Source organism: Solanum pennellii, chromosome 9 (assembly GCF_001406875.1).
Source record: "Solanum pennellii chromosome 9, SPENNV200".
NCBI lineage: Eukaryota > Viridiplantae > Streptophyta > Magnoliopsida > Solanales > Solanaceae > Solanum > Solanum pennellii.
In genome coordinates, this window is record NC_028645.1 from 68,647,606 (window position 1) to 68,668,117 (window position 20,512).

Here is a 20,512-nt window from a genome sequence, read left to right on the forward strand (position 1 = left end):
GGTTCTCCCAAATAAGAGGTTAAGTATGGGTGTCACTCATGACTCGTCTTGGATCGTGACACCCACACGTCCACCTCAATATTCTTATCTCTTTCACTCTTATTTTATAGACATAAAAAAATTACTAGACAACATTCTGCCTTATTTTGTATAATTGGTTTCATCATCTATCTATGTAACTTACTTTTCTATTTAATACATTTTATCTCACATGACATCTGTAGAAATCTCACGAAAGTATGGAGAAATCAAGGATGGTTTGATAATTCTAATGTTGAGTTACAATATCCTTATATATGAGAAGAGTCATGTTCTAGTTATATTAGGAATCCTACTACAACACAAATACTTACATGAGTAGTATTGTATTACAAGTCAAATATCTTATCCTAGTCCAGTCCTATAATATTCAGTAGCTTAGTCGTACATAACTTAGGATTTAGTAGTCTAGTCCTAGTATGAATCTAACTCTAACTCGTCAACCTGCTTCGATGCACCTGTTCCTTCGACATGTTCCATCAGCCGTCAAGATTCCTTCAACACTTCCCCTCAAGCTAGTGAGTAGAGGAACTGTAACTCCTAGCTTTCTACGAAAACCAGAGAAAAATTATTTTGTTAAGGCTTTGGTATGAATATCGGCTAGCTGATCCTTATATTTCACAAACTGAGGAAGAAGTTGTCCCCTGGCCACTTTCTCATGAATAAAATGATAGTCCATTTCAACATGTTAGGTTCTAGCATGCATAACAAGATTAACTGTCATGTACAATGCACTCATATTATCATAATACAACGTAGGAACAGATAGAAGGAACACTCCAAGGTCATGAAGAAGATACAAAATCTAAGTCTGGCAATGAAGGCTAGTGCTCTATACTCAGCTTTAACACTCGATCAGGCTACTGTGGTCTATTTCTTGGAAGTCCAAGAAATACAATTTGCACCTAGGTAGATGTTATAGCTTGTAGTTGATCTTAAGTTGTGGTACAATCTTCCCAATCAGCATCTAAGTAGTCATACAACCTACACGGTGATGGTGAAGTAATTTTAAGTCCAAAGTGTTCGAGTACCTTTGATGTACCTGAAAATCCTTTTTACCCCTGGAAGATGTTCAATATTTGGGCTTTGCATAAATTGGCTTGCTAAATTCACAGAATGAGTAATACCAGGTCTTGTGAGGGTCAAATATCGAAGGCTCCCTATTATCATTCTGGAAAAGAATGCATCAACAAGATTTCCCACATCTTCATGCAAATCTTGTTTTTGAGCCAAGTAGTGGCTACAACCTTTGCCAAAGTCATCTTTGTCTTGGCCAACAACTCAACAACATACTTGGTTTGATTTAAGTGAATTCCACCTTCGAAATACTTCACCTCAATTCCTAGGAAGAAGTGTAAAGGGACAAGATCTTTCATAGAAAACTCTTTCTCAATTTGTAGAACCAACTCTGAGACATGAGATGGATTACTTCCTGTGAAAATAATATCATCCACATATAACCAGAGAAATATTTTGCCTTTGGTAGTTTGCAAAGTAAATAAGGAAGGCTCAATCTTACTACAAATGAAACCAAGGTGTAAGAGATGCATACTAAACCTATCAAACCAGACTCTTGGTGCTTGTTTAAGACCATACAATGCCTTTTTAAGTAGACATACATGCTGAGGATATTGGGGATCAATAAAACCATGAAATTGACTCATGTCACCTCCTCTTGTAGAAATCCTAGTTGTCTAACTTCCCATTTTGAATTGAAAGAAATGGATAGAACCACCCTAATAGTTATAGCTTTAACCACTGGACTAAATGTTTCTTCAAAATCTATCCCTTCAAGCTGCGAGAATCCCCTTGCCACAAGTCTGACCTTGTATCTATCTATTGTCCCATCAACTTTTAATTTTGTCTTGAACATCCATTTTGATCCAACTAAGTTTATACATGGAGATTTGGGCACCAAAATCCATGTTTTGTTAGTATGTAAAGCATCGATTTCTTACTGCATTGCTGCAAGCCAATGAGGTGATTTTAGTGCCTCCTTAGCAGTTGGTTCTCTCACAATTTCTATGTTGTTGCGAGCAACAAGTGACAAGTGTTGTTCATTTACCTTGTGCCTGGTGATCATATGATGCCCTTGTGGTGCAAGAAGTACCTCAACTGGTACATCAACCAAGGTAGTTGACTGGAGTGTAGCATTGTCAGGTTGATACATCAACTAAAGTGGTTGTTTGATGATGATCATTCGTTGGATCTGTAAGAGCAACATGTTCCTCAGTAACTGGCAGATTCAAAATATGCAGCTGGAATTTCAATACTACCGTGTGGGTCATCACCTTCAACATGTTCCTCAACATCTGATCCTGATCCTACGCCTGAGAGGTCAATAATACTTTCATCATCAATAAGTACATGAGGTATAGCAACATTATCACTATTAATGTATGGGCTAGCAGTCTGTACTTTCACTGAATCAAAATTATCATGTGCCTACAGTTTAGAGAAATATTCGAAAAAGGTAACAAGGTGAGTTGAGACATCAATGTTAGTCTAAGATTGCTTTGGAGACACATAGAGTAATGTGTTTTCATCAAACACATGTCTGGATATGTAAACCCTCCTTGTAGAGGGATGATAGCATTTATATCCTTTGTGTAAGCTGATGTACCCTATAAACACACAAGGGTAGGTCTTTCGACTAAGTTTTTTGTTACCCTTAATATATGAAAAACATCTACACCCAAACACTTTTAGGTTGTTGTAATCAGGTTGTTCCCCATACAACTTAACAAATGGAGTCACCATATTTAGGACTGATGAAGGCAATCTATTGATGAGGAATACTGCAGTAAGGAAAGCCTCAACCCATAGAAACAAAGGTAGGTTAGCATGAAGTAGTAGAGTTAAGTCAATCTCCACAAGATGCCTATGTTTTCTCTCTGCAACTCCATTTTGTTCAGGTGTGTCAGGACATGAATATATCTCACAATGCCATAATCTTCCAAATGCTTAATGAAGTCTGTTTGGATTAACTCACCACCTCCATCATATTGAAAAATCTTAATCTCTTTAGAAAATTGTTTTTCCACCATTCTCTAAAATTTTAGAAAGATCTCAAAAAATTCAGACTTCTTTTTCTGTGGATAAATCCATGTATATCTTGTGTGATCATCAACAAAAACGACATCATATTTCATATGTTGGGAAGATTCGACAGGAACAAGTCACCATAAGTCACAATAAATTTTCAATAAAGGTTTTTTCTTAATTTTATTTATCAAATCAAAAGGAAGTTTACAACTCTTTCCCAACTGACAACTAGAACTAACAGTAGACATTTTATTCCAACTACTAATATTGATGAGACTATTACTACTCAAAACTTTTAAAGACTTCAAACTAGGGTGACCTAATCTAGTATGTCACATATTGTCTGACATATTCCAATCGTGTGCAACAGTCAAGGCATGAGACTGTCATCTTCTAAAGAATAGAGTCCATTCCTTTTAGATCATTTGGCCAACAGTGTCCTTGTCCTCTTGTCCTACAACAAAGTTAGTTTCATCAAATTCAAGAGTACAACAATTATTCTTTGCAAGCTTACTAACTGAGAGTAAATTTTTATTGATCTTAAGAACTACAAGAACTTCCTTTAACTTTAGACCTGTTCTAGATATGTTCCCAACATGTTCTATGTCTAACTTTGATTCATTCCCAACAATTATTTTATCTGTTTCATTGTAGTGTTTAAGACGAGTTATGTGTCATATGGCTACTTGTTCCCGAGTCCACATACAAGGTGTCATCGGTAGTGTTTTATAGATTACTAGCAGTCAATGTTTGTGGTAGATCATCAATGGCTTGGTAAGAGTAATCCCACCTATAAAAACACTTAAGAGCAGCATGGTTATTCCTACCACAAATTTGACACGCATTAGAATTGTCCATTTCATGACTTTCACTTGAAGGACTATTTTGAGGACCTGGTCCATTTCTACTGTTATAATGACTTGTTTCTTGTCCAGCAAGCTTAAAGCCTCTTTTTCTGCAATTGAAGTTATTGTTTCCTCTTCTTTGAGAGTAGTTTCCTCTTCCCTTGCCTCTTTGGGCAGAGAATGTCATGTTATGATTTTTTTGAGGCACTTCTTCTTCATCCTCCTCATATCAAAACCCCTGAGAGCATTATCAAACTGATTAAGAGTAGGATATGATGTCTTACCTAGCATGACAGTCCTGAAGGTCTTGTACTTAGGACCTATACTTCTAGCAAAATTAATAACTTTGCTATCTTCATCTACAGGCTTATGAATGGCTGCAAGACCATCGCATGTGCCTTTGAATTGCTTAATGTATTTGTCAATTATTTTGATTCCTAACTTCATACTTTGCAGCTGTTGCTTGAGCTGGAACTCCTTATCTTTAGTTCCTTGAAGATAATACTTCTTCCAAACATTCCCACATCTCCTTGGAAGTTGAGCAGCCTACGATTAGGTACATGCTTTCTTTTGTCCTAAAATCCAACTCCTTAGTACCACATGCTTCTCCTCCCAGTCATCAACAATGTTGTTCACTACTGCGCCCTTCTCATCTGTTACAGTTTTCTCAGTAGTCTGTCTAGTGGGAACAGATTGCTTTATGTGGTTCTATGATGAGGTAGGTTAATCTCATCACTTGAATCAACTAAATCATTTGTGTTCTCCATATAAGATAGTTTCGTTGGCTTAAGTTTAATAGAGCAGGATAAAATAAGATGATGAAGTGCAGAGGTTGAAAGAGCGTTTGTAGAAGGGGCCACTGCGGTTGATAATTTGGTTGTCTTTTATTTTTATCTAATACGTTAAAGAGCGAAAAAGCTTAGCTCTGATAGCATGTAGAATTCTCACGAAAGTTTGGAGAAATCAAGGATGTATTGATAATTATAATGTTTAGTTACAAGCTCCTTATATAGGAGAAGAGTCCTATTCTAGTTATACTAAGAATCCTACTACAACACAAATAATTACATGAGTAGTATTGTATTACAAGTCAAATATCTTATCCTAGGCGACTCCTATAATATGCAGTAGCTTAGTCGTACATAACTTAGGATTTAGTAGTCTAGTCCTAGTATGACTCTAACTCTAACTCGTCAGCCTGCTTCGATGGACCTGTTCATTCGACATGATCCATCAGTCCTCAAGCTTCCTTCAATAACATCATATGTGAATGTCCAAATCATCTACCCCGCCCAATATGATGTGTGACATTATTTTCAATTTTCTCATTACCTTGAATTCTTGAATCCAAGTACTTGAAACTTCTATCTTGGGAAGAGTTATGTGTCAGCACTACGTCAATGTCGGTTACAGGAGACACACCATTGAACTTGTAGTCTAGATATGTTCAACTTTTGGTCCTACTCAACTTGAAATTTTTTACTTTAGTGTGTCTCTTAACTTTCAACTTCGTGTTAAGTATGCTTCCATTGTGTCTCATCAATCAATACTATATCACCCCGCCCAATATGATGTGTGACATATTTTTCAATCTCCTCATTACCTTGAATTACTGAATCCAAAGTACTTGAAACTTCTATCTTAGGAAATAGGAACTTCAATCATACACAAGTCCCTCTTCTTATTCCTATATTGCTCTACCAACCTCCTTACAAAGTGAATCACTTACGTTGTCAATCATCTGACATGAAACCGAATTGGTTCTTTGAAATAGACACACTCCTCCTGACCCTCACTTTCACTACTCTCTCCCAAGCTTTCATAGTGTGGTTTAACAGCTTGATGCCTCTATAATTATTGCAATACTAAACATCACCCTTATTGATGTACAACTGGATCATCATACTCCACCTCCATTCTTAGGATATCTTTGTTGTCCTAATAATGACATTAAACAATCTATTGAGTCATCCAAGCCTGCCTGGCTCATGTTCTACAATTCGATCAAGATTTCGTCTGGGCTCAATTGCTTTTACCTTGTTCATCTTACGCATAGCCCCATCCACTTCCTCAATATTTGAAAGATCTGCACAAAATGCCTCTCTTATTGGACCCGTTCCACACGAGTACCTAAAGCAAATGAAGGATCAATGTAACATTGGAGCATGTTGGTATGACAGTCGATAACCTTGGGAAATGAAGTTGATTTTTCCATCCTATGTCCACGAGTTTGACTAATCCAAATTCACATCTAATAGGGTCCATTGAGGGGTAGCACTCCCTACAGGATATTTCGATAACAATGATTTTGAACACAACTCTACATGTGTAACACAGTTCATTTGCACCAAACTGGAAACTTTTACTCTTGTAGCAGTGACAATTTGAGGTATTAAAAATGTTCATTATCCGTTTTATCCAATACTAGGAGAAACACGGTACATTTTACCATGAAAATTTGCAAATCTGTTACTGTGCAACTCCTTTCGCAACGGCAAACCACGCTCTAATGTTAACTATAACAACCACAGACATGGATATTCTTCATAAAAAACAATAAGAGCTATAGATATCTATATTATTTTTTTTTTGTGAAATCTTGAAATTGTCCTCCTCTATTTCCATAACTTGACCGAACTGTCATGACTTGCAGAGCCAACCATTCCAGTCGCCGGTGACTGCGCTAGTGCAGCGATAATGTTCTCATGTGCTGGAACCGTCATGCTTTTGTTCTCAACCATGTCCCACAGCTCCAGAGACTGCAACATAAATTCAGAAAATAGCAGTGAAGTGTTGAGCATTGTCACTGAACAGTAAAAAGTGTATGAATATGAAGTAGTCTATCAAACGCAATTACCCTCATTCCTCCAATCACCAATAGAGCAGGATAACTAGGATGAAAAACGCACGAGTGAAACTGATTCCCAGTAGAACTTAGCTCATGAATGCAGTCACCGGTGGCCAATGACCAAACTTTGACAGACTCCTCACTGACTGATGCCAGTAACTCACCATTGAGATCCCAACACAGGTAGTTCACCACTCCAGGATGCCCCTATAAGCAAACACCGATATATAATGTCGAGAATGACAGGTAAAATATATCAAATAAACTCAAAGTCAGCTAGCACGAAAACAAACCTGGAAAGAATGAATTTGCCTGTCATTTTCGACATCAAAGACTGAAACCATCTTATCTGAAGCGGCAGCCAACAAACGCCCAGTCATTGGTTGAAACCTCACTTGTGCGCTTCCTCCTTGCTACAAATAGAGAGAAATGAAGTCGATGTTAGCTCATTACGAATTTACTACTGCAAAGTAGGTTTATACATAACAGTAATCTACATTTAAAAGCAAACCTTGGACACACGAGTACAGGAAAATGGACTAATACTCCAGTAGCGAATTTCATTGTTGCTATCGCAGAAACAGAATAGGTCGTTCTTTTTAGGATGAAAATCCAACGACATAACATGATAACTATGCCCCGTGTAAGCATGCAAACAATAGCTAGGCTGCAAATAGAAGTTCGGCAACGGATTATTTAGTATGAATTTGTTTAACATTTGATTTACTGAAAAATGCAACTGTAGCTAAGGCCTTACAACTACATCTCGGAGTTTTCAAACAAGAAAAAGGCAAAAAAATGAAAAGATCTGAAGTTCCAATAAGGAATATAAAAATAATTACATTGCTTGCGTCCCATAATCTCACAGACTTGTCAAATGAAGCAGTTGCAAGTTGAGAAGAATTAGGCCGGAAGCGGATATCTGTAATCAAGTACTGATGTTCCTCAGGCGTGGTCTCTGTTTGTAGAGTATCCATGTTCCAAAGAACAGCCTGATGCATACATAGTAAATGTTTCATAATTTACAATTTCTTAGATGAATAATGAAGTAAAATAGAGAATAGAACCTACAATCACATATCATAGAACGAAATAAAACAGTAATCCGATTATTTATGCTAAAGACATTAGATATTCTGGAGCAGCCTACCTTCTTGTCATGTCCAGCACTAGCAAGTAACTTCCCATCTGATGAGAAATGACAGCAAGTCACTTTATTTCTCGTGCGTATACAACCAACTTCACCAAAGGAGAAACCTGAGATGAATCGTTTAAGTTTATAATTTTGCAACAAAAAAGAAACAGAATAGAGCTTTTACAAGTCCAATTGTGAGATTATTACCTTTTGAAGTTTCAGGCTTGTGCTCAGTAAGAGTTTGCTTCAATGATCCATAGATGTTTCCATCTCCTCCGTCTTGTGACAGAAATGATTCCACATTATCAATGTCTCCAAAAGGCTCTAAGTCATCCTGTACGATAGAAGTCACGTTGAGCATTATACGATTTAAGATGGTAAAAAACACTTTCAAGGTCTTGGCATAATTAGCATATTAAACTGTGAATTTATATGGAAACTAAATACTTCATTAACAGATATGAAAGTAGACATTTAGAAAAAAAATAATGCAAACAAACATTTGCATGAATAACTGAAAGAATTACCAGCTGATTTGTAGAGGATGCAATTCCGCCAGTTCCCTCTCCATACATTATCAAACCTTTTGACATTCCATCACCTGGGGTATGAGTTGATTGTGGTGAACTTGGTGAAGGGCCAACTGTGTTACCAGTGCCAGTACTATTAGCATGTCCCGAAGACGAATGTTGCTTCCTTTTTCTGTTGGTCTGGGAAAAAAGTAAGAATCTGGATGAACTACTCATTGGACTGATTAGATAATTTATTTTTCAGGAAACCAAAACACTAAAAAGGAAAAAGAATGGAAATTTCCAACTGCAGCAAAAGAAGGCAAGGCAGGAACAGATATCACTTGTTAACAAAAGTTGATAGCGCATGAGTTCGATGATATCAAAATTCAGATAAAAAAACAGTTTTTTTTACGCTTTCCTTAAGCTAACCTGTTGCAGTTGTTGCTGCTGCTGCTGCAACTGGTCCTGCTGTTGAGACGAAGAGTGCTGCATTTGGGACATTTTCATCTGTTTAAGACAGGTATATAGTATAAGCACTTTAAACTTTAGCCGTTATACGGATTGTAAGAAATAACACAAAGAGGTGGAGCCAGGATTTCAGACCAGTGGGTTCTAAATTGATCTTAACCTAAAGTAACAAGCATCAAATTTTGAATATTTTTTCTATAATCTTCAATATTGTTCTAAGTGAGCTTACAACTATTAAATTCACCACTAATATTTTGGCACTTAAAATAGATATTTTACTAGTTTAACTATAATCTTGAACCATTACTGCCCGCCAACAAAAGTTAAAATTTTGAAAAGCAAACAACAATTATTTTAATATAATAAATTATCAATATGTGGGATGACCTTAGAATCAAAGATAAAAAACCAAGTTTTGAATAGATAATCATACCATCTAAAAGCAAACAAGTATGGAAAAAATGAAAAGAGAGACAAGATTACATAGCGGAGGCTGGATTTCAGACGGTAACAGTTAGATTAACAATAAAAGTTAGACCCTAACTTTTGATGAAAAAAAAGAAAATTGGGTTTTAACTTTTTTGAATGTCTTTTAAGATGTTGTATCAGAGTAACCTGTTCGAGTGGGGGCCAAACGAATTTATTGGGTGCACAAATACTGTTGGACCAATCGTTTCATTGTGATTGTGGGTTCGCAGGAAAAAAATATAATATATACATTTTATTTCTTTTCTTTAAAACAAATATAGGGTCTACGGAAAAGCCAGTGGGTTCGGTCAAACCCCCCATCCGATACGGTAGCTCCGCCCCTGAATTAACACAAACCCTTCGACAGAAACAGACATTATCATTTACAGACAAAATGGCTAAGCCTCAGAATAGTTGTGCAGTGTAACAGATAAAAAGATAGTATAGTTGACGCGCAAAAGCAAAATCTATTCTGGACTCTAGGAGATTCGAGTTAACCTTTGGGGAATTCGACTGTACTGGAGAGCAAATGGATCCATCATTTCTAGGGGGCTGACCATCTTTGGCGTTGAAGTTCCCTCTAGGTAATCCACCAAACCCATAATTAGGTGAGTTTCCAAGGTTACCTTGGGCTTGAGCTTGAGCTAAGACCTGTTGTTGTTGTGATGCCAAAAGAAATTGATTTTGGGTCTGTAAGTTGGGTTTTTGTACTTGCAAACCCAAGCTAGGCCTTACCTGATCAATTCCCTGAACATATGATATGAGCAAAGCAATCGACTATACACGTCAAAAATTCAATATACTAAAAGCAGTGATGACCAAAAGTACTAGGTAACTTACTGTTAAAGGCCAACCCTTCAATGGTAGAGTAGTGCCGCCTTGGTTCAACCCTGAAGAACAAGGAGTAATCAGTAAATATAACGACTAAATTGCCCAAGTAAGATCATCTACAATATAATTGACATACAAGTACTCAGAAAAGACAGGAAAAAACTAAACAGACTAATCAAAAAGAGAAAATGAGACAATAGGAAAAGGAGAGTTTCATGAAAGTTGAGCTGGAAAAATAGAAATCCTACAACAAGCCAATAAACAGAAATAGGCAGAAAGACAATACATTTGTGCTCACATAAAGAAGACCAGTTCCAGTACTTTCCACCCATAAACCGTAATATATTGCTGCTAAAGACAGATGAATGAAACTTTAGATGTGATACAGACAATTACCAAACGTGAAACATCATAAATATAAAATAAAAAGAATTGGATTCCAAGTACAGTGACAGTGTCTTTGGGGAAAGTAGAAACCTTAAGAAGCTTTATAAATAGTCTAGCAATGCTTAATAATTTGTCGTGAACTTCAAACAGCAAAAAATGAAATTATCCATGATATCACTCAACAATTCAAAGAGCTTAGATTTGAAGGACAATGAACGGAGTTCCATAAAACTCCACATGATTAAGTGTCTTACGGGAAGATGAGCAGGTTTTCAGAAAAAAACATACATCATATCAAAGATAAACAAAGATAATTAGGTGAAATCACTACTAAAAAGTGCATTTTATGATAATGGATATATTTTCCATTTGAAATTATTAGTAATAGGTGGACAAAGAATGCCAATCGAAATATGTATCTCTATTTATTATGCTGAAAATAAGTCTTTTGTAGTAATACCTGCACCAAGACCAGCCTTTGACTGAAGAACCGCTTGCCCATAAATTGATGAAGGATCCATGGGCAAAGACTTGTGAGTGCCACCCAAGTTCACTTCCCCTTTAATATCCTACATAGTTGAAATACGTATCGCCATTAGCTTGGTAAAAGAAGACAAAATACCAAGTATTGAACCAAGAAGAGATATCCTGTCTAGTATCTAGAACTAAGAGCTCATGCAGTTACAGTTGGCATCTGAGGCCTTCCTTGTATTTGCTGCAACATGTTCCCTGAATTTCCTTGTACCAACTGGCTGAATCAACAGAGAAGAAATAGAGATACAAATGATTCAAAGCATGCAACAAATAGTTATGTGTTGTGTAAAATAATGCAATAACATATGGAACAGTTGCACCAACCATACCCTTGATGATTAGTTGCTGACTTTAGAAGTGCCATCCTATTGGGATCAATAAGTGCTGAAGATTCCGAGTCCATGGACTGAGGATGCTTCATTCGTTCCTCGTACATTTTCATAGCCAATACACTGGCAGATGGCTGCCCCATCATACCTTCAGAATTGATAGCATTTATAGGACCACCATGAGGGGAATGATTTGGATCCCTTCGCTGTAACTGTGCATTTCGTTGTTGCATCAGTTGCAATTGCTGCATTTGTAACTGCTGTTGATGCTGATGCTCTCTTGCTTTCATTTGTTGAGTCTAAAAATAGAAGGAAATGCTAATTGGTATGAAATGTGTAACGCTTCTTTTAAGTAATTTGTGTCATGGGTCATTGCTTAAGTTCAACAAACCTCTATGTACGCTGCTGCTGCCTCGGAATGTTTTTCATTTGTCCTTGCAATGAAAATGTCCCAAAACACAGACCACCATTCAAAAAGAAATCCTCCAGGTGCATCAATAGCTATAAAAGTATGAACCAGAAGATCAAAACATAGATTCCGATCAAGAAATAAGAATAAAACATGTCGAAAGTTATACAGATGGCTACCCTTTGAACAAAAGAAATTTAAACGTAAAGCATCATCTAACATCATTACCTACAGGATCAGTAGCAACCTTTCCTTCTGTCATGAATGCTTTTGCAGAATTATGCAGCTTTCGTTTCAGCAGATAGTCATGAATGTAAACATCCAGCCTAGAAAATTTAACAAGAGGCCAAAAAATAAGGGCGAAAATCAACATTAGTACAGATGAAAACAAATAATATCCCCATCCTGAAAATTTGTCTCTTCGGCTAAGTCAAAACAATTTATCCTCTAACTTGTCAAAAAAATGTAATTTCTTTCAAGTAAACAAATTGTAATCTTTTGAAGTTCCTTAATGTAGTGAGGATTAGATAAATTGATCCTCATCCAACACTCCTTGTAATTAGGAGTAATCTTCCTTCCTCATCCCCCCGCCCGACTATGCACCTGTAACTACTCCCTCTATCCAACAATAGTTCTTGACTTCAGAAACAATAAATAACAAGAATAATATTAGATATTTAATTCGGTAAAATAGACACAAAAGGGTAAATTATTTTTTTGATTTTTCAAACTGGACAACTATTTTTAATATAGTCCACGAGTAAAGATAGACGGAGTGAGTAGAAATTATTGTTCCTTCTATGCATTGGAGGCGGAGCCTTAATCTTACAATCTTCTCATAATCAAAAGTAAAAAAGAAGATACACAATTATAAAACAAAAAGAAGAAGAATCAATTTGGTACATACATCTTATCTGCTTCCCAATTACTCTGCGCCATTAGTCAAACAACAGCACAATCGACTCGCGATTTCACTTAGCTGCAAGCAAAAACACAGTTTTAGACAAGTCACCACAATTTAAAAAAGAAATGAAAGTGATTCACATAAATTATACCAATTACAATAATTCCAGCATTTCGGATCAAAAATCAGATTTCATGGAGAAGAATCAGCTCCCAAAAACAAAGAAATAACAACAAAATCAAGATCTCCGTCAATAAAATCCTTGTTTTAGATTCACTAATCAGTCAAACACTGAACAAGTGGATCCACTATATAAATAAAAGAAGATTATTCATTCCAATTATCTCGTACATAAATTTAATTATTGAAGTAGATGAAATTCATCAATTGAGATGAAGTTAAAACAAAAGAATTTGACAAAAAAATTCTCAACTTTTGAAGAGGAGAGAGAAAGAGGACAAAAAATATCAAGACAGGCTTGTCCAGTAACTATCCGAGCCTTAGCTACGGAGAAGCTTTAACTCATTATTTTATTATAGGTCTAGTGTTAGCTTCGGTAACAACTGTTGCTTCTTTAACATGTGATCCGCTGATTCCCTAAAACAACACTACTTCACACATTTGTTGTTTCCTTACTAGAAAAAATTATTATTATTTTACTTGTTAAAAATAATAATAATTTTTTACTTGTTCCTTCATTTTTACTTATTACTATTTAATTTGATACACTTATTAAAAATAATTATTAATATAAGTAATTTATCAAACTATCTCTACTAAGGTTAATACTAAATGACCATAAAATTTGATCAGAATTTTGCGAGAAAATTTGGTCAGTATTTGGCCAGAAATTGAAAAAGTTTATGACATTTTTTTCATTTCAAAATAAGCTGATCTTTTTTTCCTTTTTTATTAAAAGATAAAGGGTAAAAGTATTTAAAAAGATAAAATAATATAGGTAAAATATCATTCTGACTAAATTTTTTCTGACCAAATCCTTCATTAAATGGTGTTCAGTATTATATCTGGAATAATGTTTTGGTGAATAAGTATTTAATGCAGAGGGTAAATAATGCAATTTAGATTATCTCAAGAACCTTTCTCTCATAGCCAAGCTTTGGGAACTTCAATGTATTGAAAAAATTGTTCATTATGAAAGTTCTTGAGCTTGTATTGATGGCAAGGAGTGGTTCACAAGCATGGAAGATCGCTGGGGAAGTGAATAAAAGGAAGTGGACAACACTGTCACTTTGGCGAGCAGGAACCAGTCGGCGCGTTGCCTATTGGCTTGGGCGATGACCCCAGTTCACCTAAATTTCTCGAACATGGCTAGAAGCAGGACCATCGTCGAACCAAAGGGTGAGTCGCCGAGTCACTAGGCGAGCCCGACTTGGCTCGCCCATTGTCATCTTTGGGTCCTTTTTTATCTAAAACCATTAATAGCTAGTTTGGGTTCATTTTAAAGTTAGACTATTTTGAATATTGAAAATTGAAAACTCTTATATGAGTGTTGAGCTTGGTAAAGCTTGTGTCGAATATTGCTTAGAAACGTCGATTGTAAGGTGAATCCAAATCCCTTGAGGTCGTCGTAAGAGTTAGGTGTTATTGTAGGATCAATGAATTGAGGTCCTCGTGTTTAATATACCATTCGATTGTGTTTTGTTTCCTCTTTGTGTGTCTATCTATCTGTTTTTACTTTTTGTCTTTTGATTTCTGCATTTTATTCGTAATTTCCTTTTGAGAACCACATCATTTAGTATTAGAGCAACGCTTAGATTCGTTCCTACAAATTCTAGTCTTGGATTATTACAAAAAAAGAGTCAAAAACGTTTTCCAAGAAAACCCTAAAAATATTTTTTTTGATTTAAGTCTTGTTTGTAGTTTCTAACGTTATATTATTGTTCTCTAACCTTATTTGAGTTTGGCTTTGTGATTTGAAAGAGTTTGGAGCCCTATTGAAGAATCCACTGTTGAAATTTGAAAGAGTTTGAAGAAGGTCCAAATGGGTTTTGAAATCTATAGATTTTGACAAGGAATTGAAGGGCAAAAAGTATTGGGGTTTTGTTCCTTATATCAAGAAGAGCTTGTATCTCACTTTTGATAAAATTTCTGAGCTAAAATTATCTAGGATTATTTTTTGGGTCTTTATCTTGTTCTTGAGTTCTTGAGAATATTCAAATCTTCAAAGAGATGGAATGTTCAAAAAAGGAGTTTAATCCTAAGAGAAAGTGGAGATGTGTTTGTACAAGAGAAAATTTACCAAACGGGGTAAAGACTAAAGGAAAACTGCAGAAGAGACCACAAGAGTACAAATTTGGAGGTCTTCGGGAGAGTGAGCTAGAATTTTGGGCGAGCTCAAATTTGCTCGCCAAGTCCACTCGGCGCATCGCCCTTTGGGCAGTGTGGTCACTGAGTTTCCCTGTTTAGATTGGTAGACACTGGAACTTTCTGTGAGCTAAGCCTTACTCGCCAAGTCCACTCGGCGCTCCACCGAATTGTCTCCCAGATAGCCAACCTGCCTCAAGTTTCCGTATATTTCAGCAATCCAAACTTCAAATTGACGAGCTGAAATTTAACTTTGGCAAAGAAAATAGGTCATTGGCGATCGAAAACTCATTTTACGCTCTTAATCTCAGGTTCTAATTCCTTAGTTTCTTTTATTTTATTCTCATTCGTTCTCAAGATTCCAAAACTAATTTTCAACTCGTAATTGATCTACTTATTGATCATTGGTTCTTGAATTCACTTCTTTGTTAGTGTTATTTCATCTAGTGCTTTTATTCATTTTTACTTCGTAGTTAACTTCTTGATTCAAGTTCATTTTTCTTTGATCGAGTCTTTTTCTTTAAAAAAACGAGAATTCATTCCAGCCAAGAGTAGAATTTGAAGCTTTGTGATCAAGCTAGTAGAAGCAATATTCAACCTTAGTCGTGCCAATTTGAGAGGCAACCAAAGGTGTGTAAACACGAGTGATTGTGAGTTCATTTTTCACTAACGTAACGTTGTTGGTTGTTTTGTTGAGTTGCCTTAATTATTAGGTACCATGGCAACCAGAAGTGAAACCCCCGCTCCCACCTAAAGGGAAGGTTATTTTGGAATCTATCATGGGGGCGATTACTAGTGTGAGTCAAATAATGGGAAGGTCGGAAGGAAGAATGATGACTTGCAAGATAGTTTGTCCATAATGGGATATTGGGGAACAATATGGAGGATCAATTTAATCCTACTATCACACCCACCCCCTACCCCTCGAAACTGTCCATCAATTTAACCCGACACTGACCAATCAAGACAAAAATTGTAAAGGAAAGACCCCGAAAGGTGTTAAAGATGAGGAACAAGACCCATGTGAGGGTAAAGAGTTGGAGTGCCCAATTGTTTGATGAGGAAGTGTCGCACCTCATTTTTTCCTTTAAAATGGGTTTTGATGCACAACCTAATAACTCTTTTGGGATTTGGGTTTGAAGAGTCGCCACTTAACAAATTAACGTGCGTTAGGACACCTATCTAACCTAACTAAGTCTAAGTAATGTGAACGAACAAGAGAATCAGGGTAAGGGTTCAAATTACCTCGAGGGAAAGATGTTAGGTATCCCTCGAGGTACATAAATGTGGGTCCCGACCGTATCTCATGCAATTTTTGTGGGGGTTACAAGTAGCAAATAAGGTCACTTCATTATTTAGTTAGTTAGTTAACATGTCAAGCTAGGTGATAACATAGTGTTAATCAATAAATATCAGTTTATTATTTTTATTAATGAAGCATGCAAGGTTATATGGGAATTATTTTAAACCAATACTAAGCAATTAACTCACATTATTATTTTATTTAATTATTTAAACATGAGAGACTAGGTGATCAAAATAAATGACAACAAATATCAAACAATTAGCTCACATTATTATTTTAATTAAATATTTAAGCATGCAAACTATGTGATAAATAAATATTGAACAGATATTAAGCAATTAATAAAGAGCTAAACAAGAAGACAGAATATACACAAATAGATATAGAAGATAGTTCAATTTTATTTATTATGCTACCCAAAACAAGCATAAGATGTGCGAAAAATAAAGTTTTGAAAATTGAGCAAGTTATAAATAAAAGATTTTAAAAAAAAACTGTTTGTTTCTTTATAGGGATGATACCACGATATTGTTAATCACGCTCCTCCACCATAGAAATAATTTTGGTTTGAGGTCAATATTAATAATAGTTAATATTTTGAATATGATTTAAAAGATTTAGTTCACACATAAGTACATAAATATTTACATACAGATAATTAATTTTAAAAATCATAAGTAGATGGTACTCTAAGGGACTCATCGGCTTAATTTAAAAATTGAAATTAGACCTCGTAATTTCCTTATACTTTTCCACTAACTATAGGTTAGAAAATAGTATTATTGTAATTTTTAAAGTCATATCCAATTCAAAGATTGAAAAATAAAAGATTGAATAGTGACTTTGACAAGACAAAATTATTTAATCTTAAACATTTTTTTTTTAAAAAAGGGGCAAAACATCAATGTAGACAATATCTGATTAATGCAAAGATTATAAATGAAAAATATATATTTAATGTCAAGCAGTCTTTTAAATGCAACAATCAAATATTTCGAAAGATTTTAATCAGAGCAGATTGGTCTTGAAAAACTCAAATTCATATTCAGAAAATAGTCACATATAAATTTATTTTATTTCAGGGTAACATGCTGAAAATAATTGATTGATTTTATTTAACATGCAAAAAAATAATTATGCTGCAAGTAATTACCAAAGAATCTTACCAGAAAAGGTAGATTTGTTTTAATCTCTTGATTCTATTTCTCGTGCAATAGATATATTCATATAGGCATAATTTCTACTTAATTAACATGTTGATGATTACTGACCTACCAAAGTTATTTAGGATCTGCTTAACTAATTAGCATGTTGGAAATTATTAGAAAACAAATTTGTCACGTTGGATTTACTAATTCTTACTGTCTCATTAGTTAGGTCCTACAGACATGACTTCTAATCGAATATGATGAAATTAAATATGAAGCCTATAGGCATACTTTCTACAGAAAAAATGATAATAAGATTCAGAATCCTATATGCATGATTTTCTAAACCCCGAATAATATGCAAAGTAAAAATAATCCTTATGATCATGATTTCTAAGTAAAACATGCTTAAAATTATAATAAGAGTTATAGGCATGGTTTCTAATTACTATTAGTCAATTTCTGAATTTTAACAATAATATTGGTATGTGAGATAAGATTTCACAGTTATAGCTAGTTTAGACACATATTCACGACAAGTTAATTAATGTGATCAAGTTATAAACATGGTTGATTTTAAGTCAATTATTAAGATATATTTTAAGATACTTGCATTTTTTATGATTTAAGCAACATAGACAGATTTGAGCAATTACAAATAACAAATAAACTAAGCTAAAATGAAAAGAAACAATTAGCACATATACCCCCGAGTTTGAGAGTCTACAAATTATTACAAGACAAAATAAAGAATAAATGAACAAAATATACAACATTAAAATAAACAATAGCTCCGTCCAAAATTATCTTCTTGAGAACTCTTTAATATCTTATACTTTAAGTTCAAAACCTACTAGAAGGGATAACTACCACATACATATAAATATAACAAAAGCAAACATTATATAAGAAGATAAATTGTATGGGCAGAACCGCAAAATTATTCAAAGCAAACACATAGTCATATCAAAGCACATAGAGGAAGGAGGGATAGGAAACGGACCTTAGTGTTTCCTTTATTTATTTCGAATACACATTATTCTAATAAATAATGCAAGACGAAATTTAAAATAATAAAATAATTACTAACCAATCAAGCAGAAATAATGATGAGCAATAGGTGTTTTTAAGAAGATCTCCACAGAAACAGCAACAAAACAATACCACAAAGGATGATCCAAACTTTAGTAGAATTCTTTTTTTTTCTTATCAAGAATAGGGAGCAATATATTTTGGTATATTTGTAAGAAATGTTAGGATGTCAAAAGTGAGTGAAGAATGAGAGGACTGTCTCTATTTATATAGTGAATAATGAGCATGATTAGTAAGAAAATGATATATTTTAAGGAATCAAATAAATATTACATTTTCCTTATTTCAAAGGAGAGCCAAATCAGATTTTTCCAAAAAAATATTTTTTTTACCAGATATAAACAAGTAAGAAATCTAATAGTACAAGAATAAAATTAGGAAAAGTAATATTGTTTTTCCTTAAATGATGAAGTTAAATCAATATTATTTTTCCAAATATGGACGAGTAAGAGAACAATCCTACTTTTAATTAAGGTAAACAGAATCATTTATGGCAATCAATAAATAATATACAAAGAAATAAATAGAAAGAAAAATTATTGCTCCAAATTAGGTACCAAAATATTCACTAATATGATTATAGCAAATATTATTTACCTTAAACAAGAGGATAAATTAGTCAACAACACTTCATGCTTAAAACAAGACTACAAATTATTTAATCTTTAATTACATATTCATAAAAATGGCAGAAATTTGAACGAATCTGTCGAGATTCGTCTAAATTAATTGATTTGGCCTACATTGGATGGACCCAATTTGTTAACCCAATCTCATCTCATTCGAGAGCCGATCATGGCGCCACGTGTGCAGATGATGTGGCATGCCAAGTCAAATAAGAAAACCAATAGAATCATGACATGTGTCAAAGATGACAAGCCCTCTCCATAAAGCCCAAATGCTATGTCACTTAAATCTGATTGGCTGAACGGAATCCTATTCCAATTGCAACTCCTCTATTCTAAAACTATAAATAGGGGTTCTCATAATTCAGAAAAGAGACAGAAAATTCTAAACAAGAAGCTAGAGAAACTCCGTGGTACAAACACCATTTAATTCTCTACAAAGCTACAAGTTTAAGAATTCAAGCATTCAAGTTCAAGAACGATCAAGATCAAGATCACCGAATTAAAGAACAAGCTCGAAGCCCTTGAATTCAAATAAAAGTCAAGATCAAGATAAAGTTCAAGTTCAAGTTCATCATAGATTCAAGAACAAGCTTTAAAGCCCTTGAATTTATATTTGAAAAGGCGAATTCAAAGGAATTATAGAGATTGTAACACTCACATTTGAAATAATAAAATTGATTGTTGCTATAATTTTCCGTTCTTGATTATTGTTTTGTCGACGCGAATTTTGTTGTCTACAGTGTCATTATACCACAATGGATTCCCAAATAATTTAGGAACAATTATGAGATTCCTCAATTTCATATTCATATATATGTTTTATTGCCCAAACCAAAAAGAAATTATAATTCAATTAGGAATTGTAATCCTACTCAATTTCATATTCATATATATGTTTTATTGTCCAAGCCAAAAAGAAATTATAATTGAACTAGGAGAAGGATTTTATCACACCACATGACATCTATAAATAGATACATTGTCTCCACAATTTTATCTTCAATTACAGATTGTGAGCCTACGACGAAAAGGGCATACTCAAGGTAATTTTCCTCCTTTTTTATTTATTTTCGTCATTTTTTTACAGCTTGACATGTCTGTGGTAAAAAATTCATGTCTCATTGTAGAAATATTGAAACCATGAACCATTTGATTTTTCATAAACTAGACTTTTCGATCTCTAACATACCCGAAATTCAAAATTTAATACCTTCAGAATCTTTCTAGATGATTTTTTGAAGTTAGCTCTAGATTCTGT

General features: G+C 34.5%; 1 protein-coding gene across 2 annotated transcripts; it reads right to left on the reverse strand.

The window, feature by feature from the left end:
• Window positions 1-6,266: 6,266 nt before the first annotated feature.
• LOC107031289 (transcriptional corepressor LEUNIG_HOMOLOG-like) lies at window positions 6,267-13,261 on the reverse strand. Of its 2 annotated transcripts, XM_015232602.2 has the most exons (19): window positions 12,906-13,261; window positions 12,758-12,829; window positions 12,079-12,176; window positions 11,833-11,942; window positions 11,442-11,740; window positions 11,264-11,330; window positions 11,039-11,147; window positions 10,201-10,250; window positions 10,096-10,107; window positions 9,859-10,011; window positions 8,854-8,931; window positions 8,440-8,622; window positions 8,120-8,246; window positions 7,928-8,034; window positions 7,620-7,769; window positions 7,289-7,444; window positions 7,071-7,190; window positions 6,787-6,984; window positions 6,267-6,688 (listed from the first exon to the last, which is right to left on the reverse strand). In XM_015232602.2, exons 2-19 carry the CDS (start codon window positions 12,787-12,789, stop codon window positions 6,545-6,547), a joined length of 2,193 nt encoding a protein of 730 aa, XP_015088088.1. In that variant the 5' UTR covers window positions 12,790-12,829; window positions 12,906-13,261; the 3' UTR covers window positions 6,267-6,544. The 2 variants fall into 2 exon arrangements, with proteins under 2 accessions (XP_015088088.1, XP_015088087.1); XM_015232601.2 differs by having other exon boundaries at window positions 9,859-10,107.
• Window positions 13,262-20,512: the final 7,251 nt, after the last annotated feature.

Coding starts and splice junctions, on each gene's coding strand:
- LOC107031289 (XM_015232601.2), bottom strand. CDS start 12,789: ATGGCGCAGAGTAATTGGGAAGCAGATAAGAT. Junction 8,247..8,439: donor CATCCTCTACAAATCAGCTG/GTAATTCTTTCA, acceptor TCTATCGTACAG/GATGACTTAGAGCCTTTTGG. Junction 6,985..7,070: donor GGCAAATTCATTCTTTCCAG/GTTTGTTTTCGT, acceptor GTTTGCTTATAG/GGGCATCCTGGAGTGGTGAA.